Genomic DNA, 12284 nt, shown 5'->3' on the forward strand with positions numbered 1-12284 from the left:
TTAAAACTGTTAGATAAGTCAGATCTGGTGTATCTGTTTCATACAAATACAAGTAGTATGGTGTGAGAAATCAATGTGTCAAATGTAGTAAAAAGCAAGGATAAGCTTAAGCAGTCTGTCCTGAAGATTCACCACTATACAACTTTCTAAGCTCCAACTCTGAATAAAGTTTTTATGATCATGATAAATGAGATTTATGTATCACTCAATGAAGTCAAGGTAAATAAAAGCTTGGTTTTTATTGTATAACTTTATTACACACACACACACACACACACACACACACACACTAAATTGTCATTTATGCTGGGTATAATGGGGGTAAATTTGATTTAATGGACATTTGACAATAACAACCCCTTCTCCCCATAAGTATACAATATAAAGGTATTACTAAAAATGAATATTTTCAAATGTCAGTGTGAAATTATAAATTTCTTACATGTTAAATTTAAATTTGGGGTATGCATAACAATTACGACTGCCTACCTGGTTGCAGGTCATATAATGTGAACGGGGTGCACATTGCTTGCAGGTTGGAGAGCTCTGCCTTAGAAGTGACAGAGGTCTGTTTATAGAGAGTTGTACATTTGGTGAGATGTGATAGCATTTTTAATGAATTCTGAAATTTGCTGAATAAAATAGCACCTTAACTACTCAAAAGCTCTTTCTAAAACGTTTCACAAAAAGTGGAGGAAAAGAAGGCTGCATTTCTGGGAAACATTTCCACAGAAATATAATTATATAAGAATATAATTCACACTCATTTTAATCAGAAATGGCAACAAAGTAAAAAGTAGTTGTCAAAGGGCTTTTAATTTAAAAAATTTAATACATAGTAGTATTAGTTAGTAGTAGCATAGGATGCAAGCTTATATAACACAGACAAAAAAAAAAGTAATTTTTCTGTCCCTCTAATAATACTGGCTAACATGATTTTTACCTCCACTAATATATATAGACTGTTTGCAGTCAATTTCTTCTTTTTTTTTAATTGTGTAGATTTCAAAAAATAATTCTTAAAATTTCACATCATTTGAAAAGGACTAGTTCTATTGGGAGACAATTGTCAGGGAAATGGGAAATATTTTTTGTAATAAGGATAGGTAGCCTAGAATCAGGGTATGTCTGCTGGGAGCAACAATTAATGATGTCACCAACAGACTGTCCGATTTTAAGAGGTGTAAAGAAATATTAGTATTTGTGTGGGGACTAATGATATTAACCACACACAATCTGATGATTTGTTAGACAAATACGACCATGCTGAAGAAATGCCGTGAATTAGGTTAGGATGTCTGCGTCTGCAATTCTGCCCAGGCCTGATAAGAGGGATTATATGTTGAAAAGCCTTGTGGATTAAACTCAAGACTTGAAGGTAGAAGGAATCTGTTTTGTAGAGACAGGATACATTTAAATAAAGGTGGTGCAAGGGTTTTTGCCAGTATTATGAGGACACCTTAAGGACTCAGGGAACTGCTAGTTTGGGGGGGGGGGATATGGGTAATAATATACAAGAGTTTATCTGATGATATTGGTCAAAGTAACGCTTGCATATACCTCAAGAGTTCTTGTTTGTTACTACAACGGATCATATTAGCAAGATGTTCTGAGGACAGAAAGGTTTCAAATGAGCGGGTAGCTAATGCCAGGGAAGCAAGCTTAAATAACTTCAAGGGATGTTTCAGGGTGGTTAACTATACAAGAACACTAGATCTTAATTGTTTATACAGTAATGTCAGAAATACTGTCAATAAAATGAGTGAATTCGAACCACTGGTTAGGACAAGTAATGCTGACATAATAGGGCTTACGGAAACATAATGCCACACGGAGATAGGGGATGATGAGCTTCAGTATGATATTTAAAAAGTATTTAGAAAGGGTAGGGCAGTTGAGCGGTGGTGGGGTCATGCTTCTTATCAAAAGCAGCCTGAGTGCGATGAAAGTTTTCCCAGATTCAGAAGTTTCGCACAATAACAAAAAAAAACTCAAAGGAAGAAAATCTACTATATGTGAATATTCTTTGGTACTTTGGTTGCAAGACTAGTGATCCTGATAAAACTTCACATATGGTGCTGTATTACTTGGACTACAAACCTGAGGATGTGGCTAACTGTAAAATTAAATTTCCTAGCATTTTATACCATTTGCCTTCACTATGTCTACAATTAAGTGATTTCTAGTTGTCAATTCTCTTTATTCACAGACTGCTCTTCTATGAAAACAATAAATTTTTTCCGACAAACTTAGGTAATAGCGCAAATTTTCAACTAATGCTATCCTAAATATTTATGTTTGTACACTTTTCTTTTTTATCAAATTACTATTGCAGGTAGACTTTCATTTAATACATAAACATATCTGAATGACTGAAAACTAGAATACATAAACAGTAAATAGGGAGAAAAAAATAATTTTTACAATACAATGTATAAAAACCTCATTAATATATAATATGCAATATATGAATTTATTAAAAGCATGAGTTTCACATTGTGGCACAAAAATAATTAACACAGGGAAAAACTATGTAATTCCTGCAATTTCACAGTAAGATTTAAAAATTAAATATATTTCCTAAGTACCATAAAATTGTTTTGGGAGAAAATGAGTCTCACCACTGAAGTACCAGCCGACTTTAAATGGGCTGGTCTTAACCTAAACAGAGTCTCTGATTAGACAACCTAACTTTTCCTGATTCCAGCAGAACTAATAATTCTGACCCTCATTCCAGGCAGGTAGGTAAGCGTGTGTGTGTGTGTGTGTTAAGCATACAGAAAGAAACTAAGGCTATTAAGACCTCACTATGTTTGTAACTGCATCTATTCACGATTGTTTTGTCTCTTTGCTGGATGAAAAGAGACAAGGGTTGCATTGTTTTATCTCTCAGTTTCTGGGAGATAAAACAATGCAACCCTTGACTGGGCCCAACCAACTCTACCGTGAAAAAAAAAAGATAATAAAAGTTCCTCTTATTAAGACAGGATTCAAACCTGATCTTTTCCCAAACGGTATAGGAGGACTATGATTACACCCACTACACCAACCACAAAGGATTCTTCATTCTAATTTGGGCATTCCATTCTTTAAAGACCAGGTAAACTGGTTTGAGACAGTTTTTTTTTTTTTTTTTTAGTCCCTCCTTAACTGTGTCTTATTTCGGTGATTTATAATAGGTAATGCCATCTGCTGAAGTAACTGTTAAATGATGAAGCCATTTTCAATTTTTACACAGATTGTTCTGGGAGGTATTCACTTAGATCTTATTCTTAATGAATCTGATTTATCTACCAATATTTTGTCACAATAACCAATGAAAGAATTATTGAAATTTTTTTGATGGGTCACCTTTAATTTTATGCTTCTGCTTTAACTTAGTATTTTGTTGTCAATGTTTTACATTGTTTCTTGGACTAGAAGGTAACTTTACATACAGGTCTAAGCTAGATAGTGATACAAACATTTTTGAGTATGGAACATGTAAAGGAAATCTTCAATAAAATACAGGATATGTAAATTATGAGGGGGGGGGGGGAGAAGAAAAAAGTGTGAGATAAGAAATATTTTCTTAATTAATAAAAATATAAACAAGATAAAGTAGTATAAATTGTAAAATTAATATTATGTATTAATATTTTGATCTCTAAATGTATTTCTCTACTCATATCATTTTGAAAGGGAAGAAAGAATGATAAAAGACAAAATTAATAAATGCTAACTTTTATTTTGGAAAATTTATATTACAACTAAAATTTAAGTAAATATTAAAAAAACAGTTCCTGCCGAATCAATTTTTATTCTTTCTTGGCTCTCTAACTTCTGCATCAAAATGGTCTACTGACAGCAACCAAATATATCACCCACTCACTTTTAATTAACTGCAAGTTAGTGTTGGTCTCTACAAGATGTTTCCACACCAAACTGTGGTAAATAACATCCATACAAAATTATTAAGGGTTTGCAAGAGAAACTCAGTGTCTAATAAAAGTACTCTACTTTTGGCCAGAAACTCTTTGCCATGGACAAAGAAATGTCATCTTTAAAAAGCATAACTTTTACACTTGGAGGCAAAAATTGCATTTAGCCTTTCTTCATATATCACTAGTCTCTTATGTAATGGACAGTACTCCAATAACACTTTCCCCCTTCAATTTTTAAGATTTATTTGTTGAAAGTACCCAGACTATAAATCAAATTCAGAAATAAATAGATCACTGAAAAATATTTACAAGAAATATTTCAGGACATTGTACACAGAGGATCCTCTCAAATGTGTTAATTAACAAGAGCAACAATCTTCAAAAGTAAGAGACTGCTTTCATTTCTCTGAAATGAAATCTTAAGTCTATCTGATACAAGCATGCACCTTGCATTTTGATATACAAATATTCTTCTTAGATTAAGGGTAAAAAAAATAAAATTATGACTATTCTCAAAGTATAGATGCAGAAGTGAGAAAACACTTTCACAATTAACTTGACATCAGTAAAGAATACTTAAAGGGCCTTCCCTATGAGGAAGCATTTTGGATGTACAGACAATACACATGATAAAGATCATGAAAGCATCATATGAATTTGCTACACTACGACTACAGTAGTCAGTAAGCTCAGAAAAATAACCAAACCAACCATAAGATGTAGACCTTCCAAGTATTCATGCTAGTTTTAATACTGTTCATTACATGTTGTCCACTAAAATTAGTATTTGTGTTGTCTCTTGCAATAAATGAGTCTTTTTGTCAAATCAATTTCAATTTTGTAGCTTCTTTGCAAATTCTGCAAGAACTTTGGGTTTCTTATTGAAAATTCTTTTTATAAATAACTGCCAATGTTCTGAGAAACTTGCTGAAACTACAGAAGAAACGGTTCATGCTTGTTATAGCAAGGTACTGTGAAATTGTCAGGCTTTCTGCCATGAATAATGCTAAAAAAATTTTTTTAAAAATTCTTTACTTCCCCTTTCTTAACAAAATTCCACTGTTTGGAATAATCAATCATCACTAAATGTATAACTGAGTTTCAGAATAAAAATAAAAGGGAAGATAATTTTTGTACAAAATAATTACTGTTCTATTCTAGTTATTGACTTGAAAGACTGGAACAGTGTTGGAAAGTATTATGGGATAGAATTCTTAAATGAATACTGTATTAATAGATTTTGGTTGCAATTTCTAGTTACCATTTTTATTTCTCATCCTATTCTTTGGATAGGGAATAAAATGGTCAAAAACCAAAATGCATAATTTTTGAATGATCCCATAAACTGGGGCAGGGCAATTACAGTGGTTCACCTAGATTAACTTCTTTTTTTGTGTAAAGATCTGCAAATGATGGCATCAAGTGTTTCAAACCATTTATTTGCAGCCACTTAATGATCTGAACAATGTAAATGTTTCAGAAAAAACGCTAACAATTGCCATTTGAATGGGTTGGAAAAAAAAAAAAAAAGTTTTAACTCCCCTTTCTTAACAAAATTTTACTGTTTGTCTCCCACTTCAGTATTAAACTGCATATAATTTATTACCAAAATGCACATTCCTAATTTTTCACTGCTGATAGTGAACATAACCACATAATTGGGAAAGGTAACCTGTAGCATATTCCTAGAATATCTGTTTTATGAACACAAAAGGTTGAATACATGATCACTTCAGGAACTAAATATAGTATTTAATTCTTCATAACAATTGTCAATTAGTATGAATGAAGCCAATTCAGTGTCTCATCAAAATAAGGCAACCACTATCAAAAAATAAATAACAAAAATAAAAACTAGTGAAATCAGAATTTTTGTTGGCACTGCACTAGTAGGACAGATATTTTTTTCCCCCCTCTTTCATACTTAAAAACTTTCAAAGTTTTCCCAACCAGTATTATTATTTTTATTATTAGCCATATGGTGCAAGGAAGCCTGAGGCTTATGCTGCACCAATAAAAAAAAATTGAGTTTCCTGAGAGAGATTCATGTTGTATTCTCTCCTTTTTGTTGAGGAGTAATAGTAACTTTAAGACTAAGAAATAAAATGGTTTTCCTATGGATGAAAACATACCTACAAGGAATTAGACATTAAATATAGGAAAGAATTAAAGTAAAAAGATAACTGCTCATAATTATATTCATTTTCTCTTACCTTTCAATAGTTTTAACATCAGTCCCATACAAACAATGAATCTCTATTTGTGGTGCGATAAGATCACGTGTCAAATTATTTGTATCCTTCCACATCTCCCAACCATCTAAAAAATTAATGTCTTGGAAAAATTCAGAGTAATCAGCAACTGTATAATTCCGTTTAGGAGTGCTCAATAACACTTCATCCCTGGTCCAAAATTTATCAGAAGGTGTCACATAGGCCAAGCTAGGACAACTACGTTGCTCTGCTCTTACAGTCAAAGGATTGATTACAATAACACCAAGATTTTCACCTATAATTAAAACCAATACAAATTACAGATGGCAGTACATTATGCTTCTTAAAGATATACAGGTGAAATTGTGTAAGTTAATAAAAAAGCAGCTCAATCTATCATACATCTAAGTACAGTCTATAAATTAAATGACATGCGAATTCATCCATTTAGTATGGATTATTTTAATATACAAGAAATAATTCCTCAAAGGAAGACTATTTCCTTTGAGGAATTATTTTTCCTCAAAGGAAATAGGGTTCCTTTGATAAATAGTTTGGAATCCTTTGAGGATTCCAAACTATTTATCACCCACCTTTAGCCTTTATTAAGTGACAACAATGGTAGAGGGAAGAGAATGCAAGTTAAATAAACCTCAAAACTTTTCTCTGATGAAGTTGCCTAAAGTCTACCTGATCTGGCATGATAGCTAATCATTTGACAATGATATTCTTAACTATATTTTGTGTTCATATGGTTTTGTAATCATGGTCTTCTCAAATGCATGTACTAGTGCACTTCCCACATTAACCACTTGACTAGTGTAATTTAAACAAAAATGCAGAATTTGGGATTTTTTCAAACTTTCTTTGCAAATGACACAAAGTTAATCCAGGAGTATAGAGGTGCTCAAAGTACAACCATAGACCAGATCCAGCCCTCAACAAATTTCTACCTAGTTCATGAAAGAATTCTGAAGATTATCACTAAATCAGAGATCCTATGAATAAAATAAGGAACTATAGCCTTGAACATCAGTCAGCATTAACAATATTCAGATATTGTTCTGAATTCAGATAACATTATTCAGATAACAATATTCCGATATTGTTCTGAATTCAGATAACTGAATATTGTTATCTGAATATTCAGATATTGTTAACTATATTTTGTGGTCACATGGTTTGCAAGTGGGAAGCATTACCTCATATGGGAGTGAGGTAATGCTTCCCACTTGCAATCAGTGGAAACAAGCTGTACAGGCTGTGTGATATATGTACAGGCTGTGTGATATATGAGGGCTTGCAATGTTATGAAGTAAAATGCACACCAGCTTCCAAAACCTATGGCTACTTCTGATGAATTTTCAGATAATTTCTGAGAAGCAAATATTGCATAGTAGTCTCCAATTTCTGATCTTCTAACCCAATGTTTTGATATGAGGGTTTTCCCAGATTAATGCACAAAAAGGAGTCAATTTAAAATTAAATTATTTCATAACATAATTTATATTAAAAACCTTCAATGTAGCCTCCTTCACACATGACTATTTCCCAACATTCAGGTAATTTTTTAATGCCATTTATAACTGTCTGCTGAAGTTTAGCTGTGTGGTGAATTGGGTCATGGCTGCACTCAACACTAAGGACAGAAATCTGTCCACGACTGCAATCACAAAAACTCATATCAGGATTATAATGAGAGTGAGGTAATGCTTCCCACTTGCAATCAGTGGAAACAAGTTGTACAGACTGTGTGATATATGAGGGCTTGCAATGTTATGAAGTAAAATGCACACCAGCTTCTAAAACCTATGGCTACTTCTGATGAATTTTCAGATAATTTCTGAGAAACAAATATTGCATAGTAGTTTCCAATTTCTGATCTTCCAAGTGGCACTTGATCAGTAGCAATAATTTATTCATAATCTGTTTCATATTTGATTGTTTCTGGCAACATTCAGAGGGGAAGGGATGGATGCTTCTGCTGAACTCACTGTGACTTCAATTCAGGTTCAAAGTCACATGTTCATGTCTCATCAATGGAGAAAAAAAAATGTATTTTAAATTCTTCACTTTCTTGTTGCAAAGTGAAAGTAACTGCATTGCAATTTATGCTTTGCTAGTTGGTTATCTGACAGAAAAGTTGCCAACCATTAGGTGGCAACCTTTTGTTTTCGTAACACCTCAATTAAAATTTGGAGAACAAATGATTTCAGTAATACACATGCATTGACTATTTCTTCACAGGTCATATGTCTCTCCTTCAAAATGGTGGTAATAGTGACTGCCAATGTGTTTTCTGTAGATGTGCTCAGTCAACTTCAGTTTTGCTTGTCTTCAATACTGGTTTGACCATGATGAAACCTTCAAGAAAACTGTGAAATCGCGTTATGATCTACTGCTGACTCCACACATTTCCCGCAACAATTCATATATTTGTGTCACTGCATGACTAAGTAGAGTTTCAATTTTTATAAAAGATCTTTAATTTTAAATTTTTAACTGACCTTAAAAAATATAATCCTCCATTTTTAACAGCTGGTGCACAAACTCTGTTTAAAGCACAACAATGTTGAGGTTAAGCCGCAAATTGTTATCCAAATAAATTTCATTCATACAGCAATACGGACTGAGGAGCATAAGTGTAGTATACATTACTCTTGGGATAACCGTGATACATATGACAGCTACGAGTGCTGTATCATGTGGACCTATGACAAAGCTTATTATATTGTCTAGTACTCACTATGAAGTAACATCAAAGGAGAAATTGAATTTCTTTTCTGATAATATCAATAGGCTTGAAGTACTTATGTTCTCAGCACAGACTCTTACTTCCTCTTCAATCTAATCCACTGTTGAATAGATAATGTTGCAAATTTGAATACTGTGAGCAGACAGTCCAATAATCTGATAAGGTCTGTAAGGTTATTTGATGAGGTAATTCAATAGTTATGACATCTTCTGCAAGCCTGCATGTTTAATTATTCTAACAAATTCATCTTTTACTTTGCTATAGTAAGGAGTACAAATATGAACTTTCAGAAATTATAAAATCAAGAATACAGAAAGGAAAATTAGGGTGCATTAGTTAATGTTTTCAGACTACAGTTTAAAGACAAAAAATGGGGGAGGGAAGAGGGTAACAAATAATACAAAAACCTTTTACTCTATACATAATATGAATGCAATAAATAAATAAATAAGATCTTTATTGTAGAGTTCACCGGTAAATGCAGGTACCACGACCCTACAATACCCTTCACGGCACCATGCCGGGGGGGGGGGTTACCAAGTGGCAGAGATAACCTCGCCGGGATTATAAAGATTAATTATAGGCAGATTATAAAAAAAAAAAAGTACTCATAGCAGATAACATTGACTTGGAAGGAAAACTAATACAAAATAACAAAAATAATACAAATTGTGATAACAAAAGATATTTTCCTCCAGTTTTCTGAAAGTTTCTTGCCCAGCCATAACGATCTGAGATCAGTTGGTAGTTGTGGAGACCACGTGCAGATCTAGGATGAGCCGTCTATACTTTTTATCATTTATGATTTTAAATAAGTCAATATCCAGGGATTGAACCAGATGGAGCTTCTGCTAAGGGAGGAACCGATCTTTCAAATGTCGCCTCGAAGGAAGAGCAAGAAGCTTGGGAGTGGAGCGGAGAGCTGGTTGGGGAATCCGCCAGCACAGGGTGTCCCAAACGTTGGGTGCTGAGACTCTCCCAGCAGTCATTTTTACAGTGAAGATGAGTCTTCTCTCGTGCATTAATGCTGAAAACCTGGTTAGTTAAATTCAGCGCTTTGGCCATCAGTGTTGTGCACTGCTGTTGTGGGAGATGACACTTCCAGGTTGCCCACTATACATTTTTATCAAGTTTCTGTTGCGAATGTGTAGCAAGTGCTGCTTGGCAACCAATCGTTTCTTGTTGAATTTAGCACATAGTTCTTCTATATGATGATGGAATCGTAATTTTCTGTCGAAGATTACACTCAGATCTCTTTGCTTTTCAACGCAGGGGATCGGGACTCCGTCAATCGCAGGCTGAATTATGATTGGTATGGGTTTAAGTGAGAATACCATGATGGCAGATTTCTCAGGGTTCACTTGCGGGTCAAAATTCGTGAGGTACTGCTGTACTTCGGATAAGGTCTTGTTGATGGTTACTGTGGCGTTTTTTGCTTCATCGGTCGGATTTATTTTTGTGAAGATCTTTAAATCACTGCATATGATATCATATTTGTTCTATTGTGTATTAGCAGGTAGATGATAGCTGTGAAAAGAATTCCAGACAGGACTCCTCCTTGTGGAACGCCTGCTTGTATTTGTCTAGTATACCTTTGCTTTCCTATGTACATTTGGATGATTCTATTCTGAAGAAGGGATATCAGAAACTTCAATACTGGGCCTGTGATGTGATAGTAATTTCGAAGGAGTTTGAGCAAGGCTGGGATGTGAACACTATCGAATGCAGCTTGTAGATCAAGATATGTGATTGCCATTTCTCTCTCCTCAAATAATCCAAGGATGGCATTGGTAGTCATAATCAGGTTACTAACTGTTGATCTGTTTTGCAACGAATAATGAATTTGCTGAGGCCTGTGAGGGAGAATGTGCATGGTAAGTGTTTTCAGTACTGTTTTTTCAAACAATTTCAATAGACACGAGAAACAAGAGATGGGTCTAAAGTGCCTGGCTTCAGTTGGCTGGGAAACTTTTGGGAGTGGCCTAACAGAATATAAATTCCATATTGGAAGGAAAAATTCTCCTTTTAATATGCTATTAAAAATTATTAGGAGGGGATCACTTAGAAATGGGCTCAAACATTTAATGATAAATTGTGGTACTTTGTCGATTCCCGGTGTACCAATTGCAGGCAACTTATTAATCGCAGATAAAAGGTCTTGTCTTGTTAATTCGATGGTTTCAAGTGCATCTCTGGGCACATCATCATCAGACATGGGAATATCACTGGGCTCATGGTGGTTTTGCTGAACTCTTGCAATAAAGTCCATCCACATTTCAGGATCAAACTGTGGAGGGAATTCACAGTATTTCTGTGGGTATGATGGACAGCCCTTAGGAAGTGTGGTTTCAATGTGATGTTTTATGGCTTGAGGTGGTTGAAGCTTGCTCGTCCTTTGGAGTACGCAATTCGGTCCGGAGCTAGTCCTGTCATTTTCCACTGTTTGTACAGTTCCTGTTTAAGCTTAAAACTGTTGCTCAGCTCAGGGGTCCACCATCCTCTCATGCGTTCAGAGATCCTTATTTTCTGTGAGGCTGCATAATTAGAAATTGTGATGAGCCAGTGAGTTAAAAGGTCTAAGGCAAGTTGATTATCACATTGCTCAAGTGCATTCCAAGGAATTGCAGTGGCTGCTTCTAGACATTTAGTAATGTTGAGTAATTTTGGGCTCGTTATTATCTTGGTGTGGACCTGAGTCGAGACGTAATTTGGAGTCGGAAAATATAAGTTAATTAAAATTGGCATGTGATCAGATTTAAAAGCTATTTCTGTTGTAGAATCAAGTTCACAATTGCTTGATGATAGCACAAGATCAAGATGGTGGTCACCCCTAGTCGGGAGATTATTAATCAGATAGATTCCTAATGGGTGAAGGTTATTTAGCAATCTGGACTGAAGATGAACAAGTTGAGGGGAAAAGTTAAAGTCTCCACAGATAACACGCCTTGCTGAGTGACGGAGCCCACGAATGAGCCAATCAGTTATCTCGTCGACAGTTTCAGCATCGGGTCCTGGAGGGGTGTATATAACTGCAAAATCAATGCGAGCAGATTTAAATTCTGCATGACACAATTAGCCCTTCGAACTTAGTGGACTGGCTTTAATAATTCTTAGTAACAAGTATGTGTGGTGTTTTGTAGAAGAGAAAACTGAAATCAAAGTAATGATATCAAGTTAAAAGGAGCTCAAAACAAACAACCCTTGACAAAATTTTACCAAGCCTGCAAAAGAATTTTGAAAATCATTACTAGTCAGATTAGACATCCTAGAGGCAAAATATGGAACAGCTTTGCAAGTTTCAAGATACAAATGTGACAGATGAAAACGCCTTGTGATAATTCTGGAAGTTTAAATAATACAAGTTAACTTTTATTTATATTCATAATTAAAAAT

General features: G+C 34.5%; 1 protein-coding gene across 1 annotated transcript in view; it reads right to left on the minus strand.

Annotated features, from left to right (window-relative positions):
- The window catches only part of LOC150082936 (lysosomal phospholipase A and acyltransferase-like), a 55431-nt gene that overhangs the window by 2006 nt on the left and 41141 nt on the right, over positions 1 to 12284 (minus strand). Inside the window, exon 6 of the mRNA XM_090376921.1 lies at positions 6137 to 6431. Coding sequence (XP_090233047.1) covers positions 6137 to 6431 — 295 coding nt within the window. The remainder of the gene's footprint in view (positions 1 to 6136; positions 6432 to 12284) is intronic.

Source organism: Mastigoproctus giganteus, chromosome 7 (genome assembly GCF_048544385.1).
Source record: "Mastigoproctus giganteus isolate SK-2022 chromosome 7, ASM4854438v1, whole genome shotgun sequence".
Classification (NCBI taxonomy): domain Eukaryota; kingdom Metazoa; phylum Arthropoda; class Arachnida; order Uropygi; family Thelyphonidae; genus Mastigoproctus; species Mastigoproctus giganteus.